At 33.6% G+C, this 17,843-nt stretch overlaps 1 protein-coding gene across 4 annotated transcripts; it reads left to right on the top strand.

Annotated features, from left to right (window-relative positions):
- Positions 1–537: 537 nt before the first annotated feature.
- Positions 538–12,111, top strand: LOC148313170 (nuclear transcription factor Y subunit alpha-like). 4 transcript variants are annotated; one of them, XR_015838122.1, is made up of 10 exons: positions 570–675; positions 3,116–3,289; positions 4,512–4,535; positions 5,701–5,764; positions 7,068–7,291; positions 9,005–9,208; positions 10,100–10,191; positions 10,611–10,653; positions 11,174–11,299; positions 11,980–12,111. XR_015838122.1 is itself a non-coding variant. In XM_088266267.1 (9 exons), exons 2-9 carry the CDS (start codon positions 3,131–3,133, stop codon positions 11,222–11,224), a joined length of 858 nt encoding a protein of 285 aa, XP_088122393.1. In that variant the 5' UTR covers positions 538–675; positions 3,116–3,130; the 3' UTR covers positions 11,225–11,538. The 4 variants fall into 4 exon arrangements, 3 of the variants coding, with proteins under 3 accessions (XP_088122393.1, XP_088122381.1, XP_088122401.1); XM_088266267.1 differs by lacking the exon at positions 11,980–12,111 and having other exon boundaries at positions 538–675; positions 4,512–4,532; positions 11,174–11,538; XM_088266255.1 differs by lacking the exon at positions 11,980–12,111 and having other exon boundaries at positions 11,174–11,538.
- Positions 12,112–17,843: the final 5,732 nt, after the last annotated feature.

The raw sequence follows: 17,843 nt of genomic DNA on the forward strand, positions 1-17,843 counted from the left end.
TTTTCAATTCTCATCAAAATGGAATCATCATTATTTGTTTTCAACGTTTAAAATAATTTTCGCAGTTTTCTCAACACACGAAATCTATTACAAAACCCATTCAGAAACTATACACATGTTCGTATTTTTCAAAAGAAAATATTCCCGACATGGGATTCCGAAACGTTTGATTTGTTCATGCAAAAAAGGTAACATATATTACCCACACTGAAGTGCTGTTTTTCGATTATTTTTTTGTTTGTTTTTTATTTATTTAAAAATATGAAGAATCTAAGCAAGTCTTTATAATATTTTTAAATAATTAAAAATAACAATAAAAGATTTCGAATAGATGGGTCCAAATTTACAGGAATTATTAAGAGTTTTTATACCGGACCTGGAAATGTGGCGGGAGCTTTTAGAGTATATTTATATCCAATACTTCTCCCAAATGAAAATACCCTTTTACAAATTCAAAATCCGAAAATCCAGAATTCGGATACAAAAATATTAAAATAATCACCTATGGAAGTGTGAAAAAAACATAATTCCCGCCTTGTAGTTTATCGATAACTGTTCAGGGAGTGGTAGTCGACAGCACCAATCTTCTACTTGCTCTCGCTTCACAAAAGGCGACTATTGGTCTATAATTTGTCGACCAATCATTGGAAATCCGGCCGACGAGAAATATCCAATGTAAGTTCATCCTTTGATTTAGCGAATTCATAATGCCAATGTCTTAAATGAGCGGGCAAATGAATTATATTAAATTAATTAATATTTTTTCCTTTTCTTGTTATTCCTACCGACGAGAGGCCATTTTGATATGTGATGCGCTTCTGACGTCAAAGGATTTCAATATCTATATTTGTCAATAAGAATATTTCGCGCACAATATTTATTTGGATATTGCTATTTTTACAAAGTTTTTGGCGTATTATTTTGAAAGTGACTATTTTTCCTGGCCCTCTAAAAGACTGTTGCTTTAGACAAGGAAATTAAATATATCTGAGTTTAGCCTTGCTTACAAAACGTACTTTTATATTTTATTTTAATATTATTCAAATAATAGTAAAAATATTTATCAATTTGATAACTGATAAGAAACGATCCAAGATTAAAATCATTATATTGCTGCACATCAATATTTCTTAATTGGAATTACCTCTTATTTGACAATACGCTCACTCCTTTCAAGAACGTCATAAATCAAAAATCGTCAATTTTCAGTTGTGCATGTTTTCGGAATGCCCAGAAAATGTACAATATCCCAGCAAAAGAGGCATATTTTTAACTTAATATTTACCCGCTACAGGGCAGAAAATGTTGTTTTTGCATTTTGAAGAAAATGTATTGTTTAATTATTTTTATAAATAAATTAAATATTTTTCAAATGTAGAAAAAATCTTCAGGTTTTACCTAAAAAGATCTGTTGCACAGTAAAAAGTTCAATAAGTGGCTTGATATTTATTTTTAATACATTGTGTTATATTTTTAAACTTCGTTCTCCTGAAAAATCAAGTATTTTGATTTATGACGTTCTTGAAAGGAGTGAGCGAATAGCGAGAATATTATGTATAGGTAGAAATGTATAAAATACATACATAGTGTAGTACTTGGCACATTTTGCTAATACTTATGAGGTGCTGAGGTGAGATTGAATTCACAGAGGGTTCAAAATGAATGTAGATAATGCTTTATTTCACTCTGATATTTATTAAGTATGTCATCCTAAATCTCTTATGAACGCCATATAATATATTATATAGGGATAAATTTTAAAACTTTGCTTCTTGGCTTTTATTTATAATAATTAGGAATTTTAAACCTACATAGTTGTCAATCCGTATTGTTAAACAATTAATATTTTCATGAAAAAATAGAACGAGGGGACATTTCATCATCTCAAAACTCCTATTTACATGCCATTATTAGCTCGGCGTAGTAGTATGTCTAAATTCTTAACTATTGTCCTCTTGTAAATGCTGTATGTCAAACCCTTACCCGCACCCCAATGGTGCATACGGCACTGTATCATATAAACGCAGTTTATCTTGATCATTAACACATGAAGGAAAGGTAATCAGCCCTCCACCTAGGTACCCGTCCAGGGTAATATTGAATAGATATTTGAGTGAAAAAATCACCTATATTTATTTTATCCCCCCCTGGGAATCGAACCCGGGACCTCCAGAACGGTAGCCGAGTGTGCTGAACATTACACTACGGAGGCGGACAATGCTGTATGAATCATGTTTTTTTTTTAGATGGGAGTTGCATTCATTATTTACCTTGCTTATTAAGTACAAGGTTCATAGATCACTAAGTGGATTGTTGTTTCTCTAGCTCATAAAAAATATAAATATTTTAATCTGTGTTGGGAACAGGAGGTATAATCTAGTATCGGCAAATCCAAAGCTTCTCAGTATTTGCTCATTGCTGGGAGGAAACCACGTTAAACTCTTTAGGAGAAGCCGGACTATTGACTGTCGTCAACAGACCTTTTGTTCCACTAGAAGAGGGTTAGGCATTTTGTGTCCTAGCTTGGTTTATGGTACCAATGTCCTTCACTATTTTTATCATGTCGGTCACTCCTTTCAAGAACGTCATAAATAAAAAAACTTGATTTTTCAGGAGAACGTTTTTAAAGTTTTAAAATATAAAACAATGTATTAAAAATAAATATCAAGCCACTTATTGAACTTTTTACTGTACAACAGATCTTTTTAGGTAAAACCTGAAGGTTTTTTCTCCATTTGAAAAATATTTAATATATTTAAAAAAATAATTAAACAATACCTTTTCTTCAAAATGCAAAAACAACACTTTCTGCCCTGTAGCGGGTAAATATTAAGTTAAAAACATGCCTCTTTTGCTGGGATATAGTACATTTTCTGGGCATCCCGAAAACATGCACAACTGAAAATTGTCAATTTTTGATTTATGACGATCTTGAAAGGAGTGAGCGATGTATGACACCACCTCTTCCTTATGAACTATCACAAATCCAATGTCAGACAGGTCCTCACCCAGGCTTCTGCAACGTCTCCTGTTATCTTTGGAAGCTGAAATGGGGAATCATGTTAGTTTTTGGATTTTATTCAAAATTTAAGTGTTTTTATCATTTTGTATGTAGTGACTTTGTTTTGCAATGGAGCACCAAGGGATGGGCGACGGGCAACAGCAGATAGTGCTGAGCGCCCAGCAGCTACAGATGTTGCAGATGAACCAACCCACACACATGCTGCAGGGCTCCAATGGCCAACAAATCATGGTTCATGCAGTGCCATCCGGAACACCTACGATTCAGGTAAGAAATCTTTCCTACTTATAATACAATCATCCCTCCATACTCATGTTTTTATTTTATTAAAAACAAATAGGATTGCCAGATTTCTGAAATGTTTGACCGGTACACCGAAATGCCCCCAGCGTACAGTACAGTGAAATAAATGACAAATTATTTATCCCAAATAATCCTTCGCAGTTAATTATTTTGAGACTTTTTTTATCATCGTATTTTTATTGAATTTTTACCGAAATGTGAAGTAAACCTGACGGGTTATTGAATTTTGTCTAAAAACCGGGACTCTCCCAAAATAAAAGTTGTAATTGAATCAAGAATCATTTTTAGTTAAAAATATTTTGGGTATGTCCAAATCATTGTATACAAATCCTCGAGGGATTATTCCAAAAATGAATAAGTTTGGATGATTTTAATCATGGGCGAACATTTAACAAGTGTATAAAGTGATCAGTTAAACTAGCCAATTTCAGGCTGACTTTCATATTCCCTTACAAAAAAAAATATATTTACCTCCACTAAGGATCTGTATCTTTTAGTTTGTAGGTAAATAAATTATTCAATTCAATTTATTCAATAATTAATATATACATTACAAACTAACATTTAAGGCGTATACATTAAAAAAACAAATTAAAAAGTAAGCAAGAAGACTCAATGTGTAGAAGAATCCTGCTTCGGAAAACTCCTTCGGACACATGGAACAGATAAATATCCAATGTGATATTGTTCAACATAGCGGTAGCTCTTCCTACAGACATAACCATCGGCAGGTTGGTCCTGTGTATAAGAATGTGAAACAATCTATGCCGACGCTGTCTTAGGTAACTATCGGGAACATACAGACCAATGCTCCGGATAATTTCAAGATTATCGATCATACTGCGCAACAATCAAAAAAAATAAAATTATGTTTTATTTAATATGGTTAAATGTGCACTATAGTTTCAGACTTTACTGTGTTTTGAAAAGTATGACCAGTGGCGTACACAGAGTTTTTAATCTGGGTAGGCAGTAGGGTTGGGTAAGGATAAGTTATAGTAGGCACTGGTCGTTTTTCTATATGGAACGCGAGTAATCCAGGGTAGGCACTGCTTTTCTGCCTATATAGAATGCACGCCTCTGAATGTTACAATGCATAACAACCTAAATATACCTAATTGGTAATTGTGATTATAAACTATTTGATATTATTGTTTTCTTTTTCTTTTTCCATGCTTCTCCCCAGATGGGAACACAAGCCATCCAGGTAGTTGTATTCTCACTATTTTATAAATAAATATTATCTAAACCAGGGGTTCCCAATCTTTTTCAGCCCGCGGCGCACTTACAAGCTTAGTATTATGTCGCGGCGCCCTACATTAGTAAGCTATTTGGAATAGATATGGTCACTATACATAGGGTTTTTCAATAAAGACTTTCAAACTTTTACAGTTAATAGCGACCATATTGTTGATGCTACATCTCTGACCCACACTTTGTTTTATTAAAATATAAAGATAGAAAGCACTTAATGAAAGATCCTGCATATATTATTGTCGAAAGAAATAGGTACCTACAATAATAATAGTTGGGTAGATAGGCACAAAAATTAAAACATCCACAACATGAAATTGAGTTTTATTATGTTTATAAGAATTCAGAATTCAAACGGAGAACAACAAAAAAGAAAATATTTGCGGTTTCGGATAATGATAAAGGATCGACTCACGGCGCCCCTCTTTACTTTCTACGGCGCACCAAGGCGCCGCGGCGCACACTTTGGGAACCCCTGATCTAAACAAACCAATATGCTATGAAAAATAACATTTGATAATATATTTTTCAAAATATTTCCTAATGCATGGAAGTGAAACATGGAGTTGGCAAAAGAAGGATGAAAGTAGACTGAATGCAGTCGAAATGCGATCTCTCAGAAGAATGTGCGACAAAACGATGTATGATAGATTTTTGAATAGTGAAATAAGGAAGGAATGCAAAGCTGAGATTAGCATTATCGATAAAATTAAGAAAGGTGTGTTGAGATGGTTTGGACATGTAAAACGAATGAGTGAAGAAAGAACAGTAAAACAAATTTATGAGGCGAATGTAATTGGAAAAAGGAGCAAAGGAAGACCGAGAAAAACTTGACACGATCAGGTATGCCGAATACTTGAAAGCGGTCAAGTTAAGAGTCGTAATAATCGGTGGGTATGTATGAGGAGATGCATGAACGTGGAAGAGGCGAAGAATGTTTGCAAAGACAGAGCGGTGTGGTGTTCTGTTCTCTCTGCCTACCCCTGCGGAAAGCGGGGTGATGGTTAGTAAGTTAGTTTTATTTTTTAATAAATTTCTTATGAAAGGAGATTTTTTTATTCAACTTTGAAAATGGACAGAATCTCTTTTCCATTTTTAATTTTCTCTTTATTATTTTTCAGATGGCCGCTCCTAATGGACAAACTCTGCAACAAATACAAGTTGTGCCAGTTTCTGCACTTCAAGGTATGTATCGTCTCGCTTACGCTTCATTTACAGGATAATTGCAAGAACACTCCATTAAGCTTTTGTACAAAACATTTCATTGCCCAAATGCATTCTGAGATGTCACATTCATAATTTGACAGTTACATTTGATGTTGCCTGAATAAAAAAAAACATTTTTTTATGGCTGTCAAGTTATTTTAAGTATCTACTTAACCAAATAGCAATGATTTACGTCTACAGATGCAATGAGCTAACTTGTTATTCTTTTATATTAGGTACATCTATAGTTGATTTTTTTTTTTAATTAGTGTATTACTTAGTAAATACCACTTTTTCTTAAAATCTACTGTGACACATGTTTCCATGCATTTCCACATCATTTTCAAACACGTATGTGAAGCTAATTCTAAATTTTAGAGTTAGGTCCTTGGGACGTTGAATGTTGAAGAGGGGGTAGTAACTGTTTCTTATTTTTAAGTGGTATTTAACTAAGTAATACATTAATTAAAAATGTATAGATTTTACCACAAACTGACTGCCGAATCAATTTATGAACTTTTTTTATTTAAATCATATCCGATCCCTATGTGGAGCATATGGAGTCCACAAACTGTCTCCAATCTTTTCTGTCGGCTGCCAACTCCTTTGCATCCTCCCAAGATAAATCCCCGTCCCGATGTTCTAACGAGAACTGCCGACAAATTGTCAGCAGTGGTCGTCCTGGGCAGCGCAAACCTGATGCCTTGTAAAAGAGGCAAGCTTGATAAGGGCTCTCAGGAGGCATGCGGAGTACATTGCCAAGCCAAATGAATCGCCTTTTCTTGACGACAGTTGTGACCAAGATTTGCTGCGTCCTACGCCTTATCTCTTCATTATAAATAAAATTTTAAAAAATTTAAAAATTCCTCACAAAGTCAAACCATCTTGTACACAAATCCGGGTTTCTCCACTTAGAAGTTATTTTTACTCCGTTCTGTCCGTTCATATTTATTTTACCTCTGATTTATTTATATTCATATTTATTTTATTTGTACATATGTTATTCATACAGTGAATCTACAGTTATTTTACCTGTAGTTGTTATGTTGACTAACTAAATATAAATCAGAGGTAAAATAAATATTAACATAAATATGTACAAATATGTATAAAGTAAAATAAATATGAACATAAATAAAATGAAATAAAATAAATATGAATGCAAATAAATCAGAGGTAAAATAACTGTAGATTCAGTGTACTAATTACTTCCAGATTATTCTTCATCTACATTGAGATGTCAAAATGCAAACACTTCATAAAATATTAAATTACATTTCAGGTGCCAACAACCCGCAGGTTATGAGCGGCCAGCAGGCCCAAATAGTGCAGGGCGCCGACGGGCAAACTTACTTGTACCAGCCGGTGCAGATAGACAGCCAGCACCTCGGGGGCAACGCCTATGTCAACATCAACGGCTCCCTGGTGCAGGTCAGCGGCGTGCAGGCCGCCTCGCTGCAGCAGCCAGCCCAGCAGCCCATCATCAATGGGGGAAATATCGTCATGGTAATGACTTCCTGCTGACGAGCTTACAAGTAATAGTAACCAGACATCAGGTGATCTGTAGTTGACCTGATAATAATACAGTGAAACCTCTATCTATCGTTTTCAAAGGGACCTATTAAAATTAACTGTGAATGCAGGATTAAGAGGTCAATACGCAAATAGATACGACCGAGTAAAGAAACCGTCCTCCCAATCTGCATAACCATTCGTAGGCTAAAATTCTAAAAAGAATACATGTTTCAGATGCAAATGTATTTACAATTTGAAAAAAAATACAAACCTGAATAGAATTTGAAAAAATACTTCAGTTTATTGATCAACATTTGTTTTTTAATTGTTTTATTTTCATTAGTCAATAGTATATTTTCGGCTTTGCAAATAGTATCGGTTATTGAATGTGCGTTGTAGAAAGTTTTCTTTCAAAGAGTGTGCATGCTTCTGGAAATGCAGGTACAGGCAGCGGCTCCTTTGCATCAATACTGACCTCTCCTGCTATCGGTTACACAAGCTTTCGATAGTTTCTATCCCATACGTTGCCGTTGAATGTAAGAAAATTGAAAATAATGTAAAAAAAGCAGACAAAATGTATCAAATATGCAGCTTAATTTGAACGATAAATGCGGTAAATGGTGATAAAGAAACGATCGATGCGGTTTAGTTTAGTATGAAATTAAGTCGGGATAGAAGAAATAAATGACACATTCGGGAAAACGATTATTCGAGGAACGATAGATAGAGGTTTCACTGTAATTACTTCCTGCTGACGAGCTTACTAGTAATAGTAACCAGATATCAGATCATCTGTACTTGACCTGATAATAATAATCATCATCTTGGATGATTTATATAGCGCCATTTTCGTAAAAAACTACCTCAAGGGCGCTTATACAGGTATGGATTATGATATGAAAATAATGAGAGAAAATATAAAAAATAGCGCCATTTTCGTAAAAAACTACCTCAAGGGCGCTTATACAGGTGTGGATTATGATATGAAAATAATGAGAGAAAATATAAAAAATATGTTAATGAAAAACGTCGTCAATCGGCTGAGTCTGATGGCAGGAAAGTGGAGCCGCCGTATTGTTGCGCTTTCTTCTCGGTCTTCTTGGGCTGGAGCATGGCCAAAATGTTGGACAGGACGCCTCACTGTGTAATGGTAGTGCCGGAGAGCAGCTTGTTAAGCTGATGATGAAATGGTTACTCTGAAGTCGGTAGTCGTGTAGTTTTTAACCCAGTGACTGATGAGTTTTAATAAAGATTTTATTCATAGATTTGGCGTTTAATTTGTAGAACTCCGTTTTAATTTACATATCAAATGTTAAAATCAAACACTGATTTTTTTAGTCTACTAAGTTGTATGTATTATGTATTATGTAAAAAATATATTTCGTGACAATTGTTTCGCTTAGTTATGGCATTTTCAAACGAATGTCGTTCATCATTTATGCGTTTGAAATTGCCATGACTAGGCGAAACTATTGTCTGAAAACTTATATTTGATGTGTTTTTTAATAATAAAATACAACTTAGTAGACTCAAAAAATCAGTGTTTGATATTGACATTTAATATATAAATTAAAATGGAGTTTTCGAGTTAGCATTTTTTGCCAGTATACCCACAATATTATACTTATAGATATCTGACCGATTAAATTTGAATTGTTCTCATTAGGGTTTTTCATTAGAGTTTTCTGTGTTTCTTCTGTTCAGATGGTGAGCAACCCGGGCGCGGGGGCGGGCATGACGGTGGCGGGGGGCGCCGGCACGGGCGCGGTGTCGGGCGGCGCCGTGAGCGAGCCCGCGGACGAGGAGCCCCTGCTGTACGTGAACGCGCGCCAGTACCGCCGGATCCTGCGCAGACGCCAGGCGCGCGCACGTCTTGTGGACCTCGGAAAGATACCCAAAGAGAGACCGGTAAGGCCAAAGAGACTAGAAGGAATGTGTATTTGATTACACATTTTTATCGATTGTTGCGCGGTATGATTGACAATCCTGAAATTATCCAGAGCATTTTTGTTTATTTAATTTTTTTCTTTATTTTAAATTCTTTTGCACTTCACAATATATTTTAATTACAAGTACAAAAAATATATTGTAATAATACAAAAAAATATCCCACAAATGCATGGCCTGTGTGTGGGTATACATTTTATTTTAGGTTATAATAAAAGGGCACTGGCAAGAATACAATAGATATCAGAAATAAAATTAAAAGTGCCTATATATACTACAGATATTTAATTTGAACAGAAAACAAAACAATAAAAAAGATGAGAATGAAAAAAGTTAGCAAATATGTATTATTTGAGTTATACATGTAAAAGAAGAAGGTAATTAGATCTGTTTTTAATAAATTATTTAGACAAAATTTTAAATTGCATTGGTGTGTATGTTCCCGATAGTTGCCTAAGACAGCGTCGGCATAGATTGTTCCGCATTACTATATAAAAGACCAACCTGCCGATGGTTATGCCTGTAAGAAGAGCTACCGCTATGCTAAATAATATCATGCTGGATATTGATCTGTTTAATGTGTCTGAGGGGGTATTCCGAAGCGGGATTCTTCCACATCTATAAAATAAGAGTGATCTTGTTTACTTCATAATTTTTGTGTTAATATATAACTTGCTCGACCATTGATGGTGCCAAGAACTAGCATATAAAAGAATGTGTCAATTGAAGGATAAATATAAATTCCAAAATTTGAGTAGTGTGGTTGATTGAATTATTTTCTTTACTCGGTCAGTTTTAGCAGGATTAACCTTTTTCGCAAGATGCCTGCAACTACTTGTTTTTTTTTTTCAGAAATACCTCCATGAATCAAGACACCGACACGCCATGAACAGGGTTCGTGGAGAAGGCGGAAGATTTCACTCCAATCCGGATGATAAATCAAAGTAACCTTCTTTTCAAATAAATATCTTAATTATTTTTATTTAATTATGTAAGCCGTACCCAGTGAACACAAGTTTTACATGCATTTCCTTTCCCATTCAGCAGTAATGTCCTTAACCATGAGCTCCTTAACTTCATTTGTATTCCTTCTTATCTGCTCCCGCATCCTAGAATCTGGACCCTAAGACTGATGAAGGCCTTTCAAGAATAATAATAAAAATACTTTTTTTGTTTTATTCACTTATTATACTGTCATTTTGAAGTACATGTTTCGGCTTCTGAGACAAACATTATGTTGGGCTGAAATATTTGGAAAACATATTGGAAATACTTAACGCAGTTGAAACACATTAACATCCAACTTTTTTTTATACTTTTATGAAAATAAAATAAAGTAGTTCATTTATTTTTATTTTTGCAGGGATAGAAAACCAGAAAAACTCGAAACTGAAAGTCGTACCGAGGTAAGATTTAAACAAAATGTTATTTAAATATTTATGTCTTTTTTAAAGTAGTTACACTTGATTACCACTGATGCCAGTAGTAGATAGATGTTTAACAAAAATATTGAATTCAGTATTCACAATATTATAAATTATTATTCACATTTCGGACGGGTGTTTTTTTTTGGCTGTGGACTGCTGGCGACGGCGTTTGATAGTTGCGTACATATAGTGTAGACCTTAACAAAGAAATTGGTACATAATATTTATATAAAAACATCCGTCCTTAAGTATCAATCGACCAAAAAGGTAGAAATACCTTTCCTAGTGGGTAAATATTAAGTTAAAAATATGCCGCTTTTCCTGGGATAAAGTACATTTACTGGGCATTCCGAAAACATGCACAACTGAAAATTAACGATTTTTGATTTATGACGTTCCTGAAAGGAGTGAGCGAGATGTGAATTATGTTTAATAAATGCCCTTATTACCTTTTGTTTTCTTAAAAATAATATAATTTTAAAATGTGTTCATTTTTCAGGTTGCTCAACATTCACGAAACCTGATAAGAATCCAACCCCTTCTTCAATAGTACAAAGAAGAACCGGAGGGGTGATATGTCAGCCTCCAGATGCTCTTAAAAATTCGCTAAACATATCATACATTGGTAATTAAAATTAATTGGCCTTCATTTGATCATAATCCCCGCCATACTAAGCACAAAGGGTGTAACTAGACTCCAAAGCAGTGGTTCTTAACCGTGTTAGAAGTACCGAACCCCACCGTTTCATATGAAAAATAAAATATGATTGTTTCAAATAAAATAAAAGGTGTATATTTATACATAGGTGCACAAAATAAACAAAAGCATTATAACACGATTTTCACATAAAAACAAAAACAAAATAATACACATTTTGCAATGACAATACATAATAACAATACGGCTGTCCAAATTTAAAACACAGTAAGGGACATTTTTTTTGTAGTACGTTTTTTTTTGCATTCATGGACTAAGTAGACTCTACTTAGTCCAAAAATGCAAAAAAAACGTACTACAAAAAAAATGTCCCTTACTGTGTTTTAAATTTGGACAGCCGAATAGATCTAGTACATTTGATATGACTTATTTGAAGTCCCATCCTAGTAAAAAAAAAAACTACAATGCTCAGTTAGTAGGTGTGTTGTTTTAGCGTTTGAGGTCATGTATTATTTTTATTGCTAGATTGATACATATATTCGTTTCAAATAATATTCTAGATCTATTGGATAAATTAATATATCGTACGTCGTATCGTTTTTCATAATATCGTACAATAAGTTGGATGTGTGTTTTGACCTCCGCAGAACCCGGGAGACTGACTCACGGAACCCCTGGGGTTCGATTGAACCCAGGTTAAGAACCACTGCTCTAAAGGTTGAAGGCGAGTGGCGGAAGGTCTGATTTTTAAATGAATCACGAGTTTTGTTTCATTAATCACTGTTATTTGATGAGGCAAATAAGCAATGTAAAAATATCCAAAAAAATAACAATTTTAACACCCATCAACCGCTGCGACTATACTGCTCCGTAAGCGATTTGGCCATAGGTCTTTAGCCTCTATTTTACAACTGCTGGGCCTTTTGATTGATTTTTTCGTTATTTAAAATACAGTTCTAGTTTCCTATTTTTAATTTAAAAAATTTACTTAGTAAATATGTACCACTATTTCTTAAAATCTACTGTGACTTCTCTTTTTAAGTAAAACGTGATGGTTTTTTCTCCATTTGAAAAATATTTAGTTTATTTAAAAAAATAATTAAACAATACCTTTTCTTCAAAATGCAAAAACAACACTTTCTGCCCTGGAGCGGGCACATTTTCTGGGCATTCCGGAAACATGCACAACTGAAAATTGACAAATTTTGATTTATGACGTTCTTGAAAGGAGTGAGCGACATGTTTCCATGCATTCCACATCATTTTCAAACACCGTATGTGAAGCTAATTCTAAATTTTAGAGTTGGGTCCTTGGGATGTTGAAGGTTGAAAGAGGTGGTAGGAGCTGTTTCTAATTTTTATTTATTTATTTAATTTTTTTTTCTTATCAGTGGGTACATAGACAATAGGGGAGATGCTTTAGTCATTGTCATATTGTCAATTATGGTTTAATGTTATTTATATTTTTATGAATTTCTATTTTTTCAAAATGTTGTAGTTTATGGCTTTTCGTATTAATTATTTTTAGGATTTCTACGTTATTGTGGTCAAATTTGTGATCATTATCTATTGAATGGTTAGCGAATTCAGAAAAAATTATTATTTCTCAAACATAATTCATATTCCCTGATTCTTGTTTTGAATTTACTAAGTAAAAATTTTAATTAAAAATGGATAGGTTTTACCACAAAGTGACTGCTGAATCAATTAGTAAAAAAGCTTTCTATTCACAAATTTAAAAAAAAAATTACTCGAACCTTTTTTGATTTTGTTTTTTTAATTACACAGAAATTCCTATATTTTTTATGTATTTATTTGTTTAATATTAAAGGACTAATTTTAAGAAATTCTTTCATATTGAAGGCTACTAGAATAAAATATTGCATGTATTAATTAACAATTAACGAAACATGCAATAATGTACATATGTTCAAGTACTTCATAGGCTGCAAGGAACAACCCAGATAAATGTTGTCTGTTTTATGAAAATATTCAGTGTGTATCATTTTTGATGTACATATTCAGTTTTAGTTACATGCATAATACACACGTTTATATATTCAATTAGGATTAATCAAATCAATGAATTACTATACAAAACGCAACCAAAGCTTACCCACAAAACAGATCTGGTGCTGTTTTAATATAAGCAGGAAGTTATTACATCATTATTGACTCATGCAGTTGGTTTCCCTGAAAAATTCTATCCTCAAAAATGATACTTCAGAAAAAACCGTTTACTGAATGCTTTTAAAAGTGATTGTGTTGTTATTTCATAAAATTGTATGAAACAATTAAGATTTTTTTTAAATGCTTTATTCTTCATAGAAAAAATCATAATTTTAGATAGTTCATTTACTGTACCGCAGTGATCATATAACACGGGTCAGATACACTGCAAATCGGCATTATAACCGACTTCCACTGTATTTATTTAATATTACCTTGGGCTGGTACCTGTGAGCACGATTGCCTTGCCTTCATATTATAAACAATCAAATTAACATTGCATCAATTTGGTGCAGTGCCCTATGCACCATTGGGTGCGGATAAGGGTCATTTGTAGTAATTAAAATATAACGCTGCCTGCAATGCATTAGATAATTAAGGCTCATACTAACATTACATTTTAATGAATTTATTGAACCATAATGTTTAGTTTTATACATATTAACACACTAAGGACGGGTGTTTTTTACGCCTGCGGACCACGGGCGACGGGATTTGATAATTATGTACATATAGTTAAGACCTCAACAAAGAGATTGGTACATAATATTTTCTTCTTCTCTGACTTTGAAATGAGGCCGGCGCAGAAGGTAAAAATACCCTTCCCGTCCTTAAGCATCAATCGACCAAACAGGTAGAAATACCTTTCCCGTTCTTTGTGTGTTAATGTGAAAATAGATAGTACATACATACCATGCATCAAACTGTTTTTATTCTAGTGTTTCAATGATCGTATTACAAAATGTTAAATCATTTTTCTAGGGGCCAATAATGACATGTTTAGTATTTTTATTTTTTTAAATTATTTTAAAAGGTTTAGAATTTTTTTAAATAAATAGTTTGCAGTGAACTAAACACTAATTTATCCAATAAAAAATATTCAGGTAATTGTATTGTTAATGCTTTAGTTGTAAATCATTATTATTACCGGAAACTAGTCTGCTTAGGGCCTATAACTAGCTACTTCACTCCACCTACCAGTATTTTATTTTTTTTTAAAGTGATTTCATCAATATTTTCATACAAATATTTTAGTTTAAAATCTATTATCTTTATACAGTGATCCCTCGCATATACATACTATACTTCATTCGTTCCAGGAGCAAGTGCGTTATATGAAAAGCGTTTTTTTCCCATAACAATACATTAAAAAAAAATCTTATTCTTCCTGGTTCCATCCCAAGTTATCTTCTTTGATACTGTTGTGGTCAGCTCTCCTCGTCCTTAGGTTGTAGGTCCTTCTATCATGGACAACGTCACCTATGCCATGCCTTCGAATCATGTTATCTTTCTATAGCATCCATGAATTTTTTTGATCTTCCTCTAGATGTCTTTTGAGGAAGATCCATTGCGATCGCCTGGTTTACAAAATGTTCAGGTTCTCTACGCTCTATGTGCCCATACTATCTCAATGGTCTTTCCTCTACCTTACTATTGATAACTGTTGCACATAGGCTTCCACGAATGTGTGAACTCCTTTATTTTGTCTCTAAGAGACACTCCACACGCTGACTAGCTAAGCATAAGCATTCTGTACTATAAAATATGGTACTGTAATGTAAAAAAGACACTCGCTTTTTTTTACTTTTTTTTAATCCGATTCGGATTGAGGAAAGTCTACTGAGGCTTGCAGGGTCAAATCCTCTTGTTTCATCCTTTGCTTCTTGGCTGCTGGTTTCTTGAAAAACCTTTCCAAGGTTGTCTGTTTCTCCCGCTTCTTCAACACCTGCCTGAAATGACGGGCAAGGGTGTCATTGTAGAGTTTGTTGATCCTGTTGGCCCCAGCTGAGTTTGGATAGTGAGTGTTAATAAACTCCTGAACCTCTCCCTATTCGACCAGGATGTCCTCGATGGCAGCACTTGAGATTGATTGATTTGATTGCTCCTCCTCATTTTCAGATGAAGCTTCCCTTTGAGCTTCATCATGTTGCCGGACTAGAAGTGCTTGGAGGTCTTCAGTTGTTAGCTCTTCTTCAATAAGCTGCTCCACATTCTCCTTTATGCAGCAATAAGAAATACGATAGAGTCCGTTGTATGAAGCAAGGTTCGCTGTGTGAGTCGCTTAGTAGAAGAACAGAAAGTTTGTTTTACGAGGCATCGCTGTATAAAATTTTAACCCCATTTGTTAGAATAGTCCCAAAATAATTCGCCAAAGAATATTATGCTGCTAATGCCATTTTTTGTTGATAATCTTTATAAAAGCGTGTATTTATTATTTATTAAGCCTTCTTTATTAGTTTAGTTCAGTTTTTATCTTTTTATTTATTAATAGATTTATATTATCCACTGACACTTCGTGATGGAATTGCATTTTTAATTTATTATTAGATTAAAACCAATATTTTTAGCTTTTCCACTTTTTTATTTGACCAGCGACCGGGTTTCGTCGTTACCGACATCATCAGACTGATCAGGAGGACCAGTCTGATAATGTCGGTAACGACGAAACCCGGTCGCTGGTCAAATAAAAAAGTGGAAAAGCTAAAAATATTGGTTTTAATCTAATAATAAATTTTTATTTATTGATATTGTTAATAAGTTTTAATACTACATAGTATGTAAATAAAATATTATTCACACTTATCTAATTTTTTTATCTCCTTTTTTTAAGTATGTAAATATATCATTCTTATGTATAGAGTTAATGGTAAAATAAATATCTATGATGGGATAATAAAACACTTAGTTGTGACGCCTCTTAAAATAGTTTCATCTCATAAAAAAGTTGTGCAAAAAAATAAAAAACATAATGTAAGTTTATAAAATTTTGAGAGAGTCCAAATACTTGTTCACAAATCTCGATTATCTCCAACTAGGAGTTATTTTTTACATTATTTTTTGACATCTCACATACAAATGAAAGAGTTTTTGCTTATGCCTCTTGTGAAGTCAAGCACAGTGTTTCGAGTTTGATCAATATATCTAGAATTTCCAAGAATATGAGTTGTGTGGTTGTCAATCATGGGTAGAATTGGTGAATGTTACACATGTGTAAAGCGGTCACTTAAACCAGTTTATAACGGTCGTACGCCTCGTAAATGCCCAGACTTCCATATTCTTCTTCATCTATGTTGAGACGTCAAAACATAATGTAACTTTATTTTGAAAACTGTTACCTAAATTGCCAAAAATGTGCCTGCCTTTGGAATTCTAAAAAAACTTGTCTCTTTCACCCACATTTAGATACTTTTTAGGAAAAAAATATTTGATGTAAAATGTTCAGAACAAGTATACATTTCTGTATTTATCATTATATGTAAAAGCCATTTTAGTATCGATTCACTAGTGTAAAAATGTAATATGTATTTTTGTACATAGCACGTAATAAAAATGTAAATATTTTACTATTCAATTTTGCAATAAATAGTGTTCAAATTTTTCATACGTCTTTTTTATTTATCCCTTGTTTTTTATGACATGATATTTTTTGTATGAATCTCCAAATTCCTAGGAATAGGAGTGGGATATATTTGATGAGGAAAGTGAAAGATATTGCTGGAATGAAATTTAATTGAATGCAAAGCCGACACTGCAGTAACATAAAACACAATAAGATTGTCAGAAATGAAGACTCTAAGGAATGCTCCTTAGAGACAGTAACAGATGCTCCCGTATGCAGATATATGTTGGGGAATTGAAGAGTGATCGCTATCAGATCGACCCAGCGCGCACGATGATTATTCCTGCCGATTACCGTTTGAGCAGTCATCATCGTGGCTGCCTCTCTTAATTAAACAGCGTCATCGCATTATGTCCCCCGATCAAGAGGCAGAGACACATATCGTTCACTCCTTTCAACAACGTCATATATAAAAAAAAAACTTGATATTTCAGGAGATCGTTTTTAAAGTTTAAAAATAAAATACAATGTTTAAAAATAAATATCAAGCCACTTATTGAACTTTTTACTGTGCAACAGATCTTTTTAGGTAAAACCTGAGGGTTTTTTCTCCATTTGAAAAGAAATTGTATATTTAAAAAAATAATTAAACAATACCTTTTCTTCAAAATGCAAAAACAACACTTTCTGCCCTGTAGCGGGTAAATATTGAGTTAAAAATATGCCTCTTTTGCTGGGATATAGTACATTTTCTGGGCATTCCGAAAACAAGAAAACTGAAAATTGACGATTTTTGATTTATGACGTTCTTAAAAGGAGTGAGTGATATCTGGCAAGAGTCTATGAGATAGAATAGGGAACACAAGGATAAGAGAAATATGCGAGATTGAAGATTTTGTTAGGTGGGGAAGGCAACGAAGAAGACAATGGTATGCGCATGTG

The sequence above is a fragment of the Brachycentrus maculatus genome, unplaced genomic scaffold (genome assembly GCF_059751285.1).
Source record: "Brachycentrus maculatus isolate JH-2025_06_01 unplaced genomic scaffold, ASM5975128v1 h1tg000017l, whole genome shotgun sequence".
Taxonomy (NCBI): Eukaryota; Metazoa; Arthropoda; class Insecta; order Trichoptera; family Brachycentridae; genus Brachycentrus; species Brachycentrus maculatus.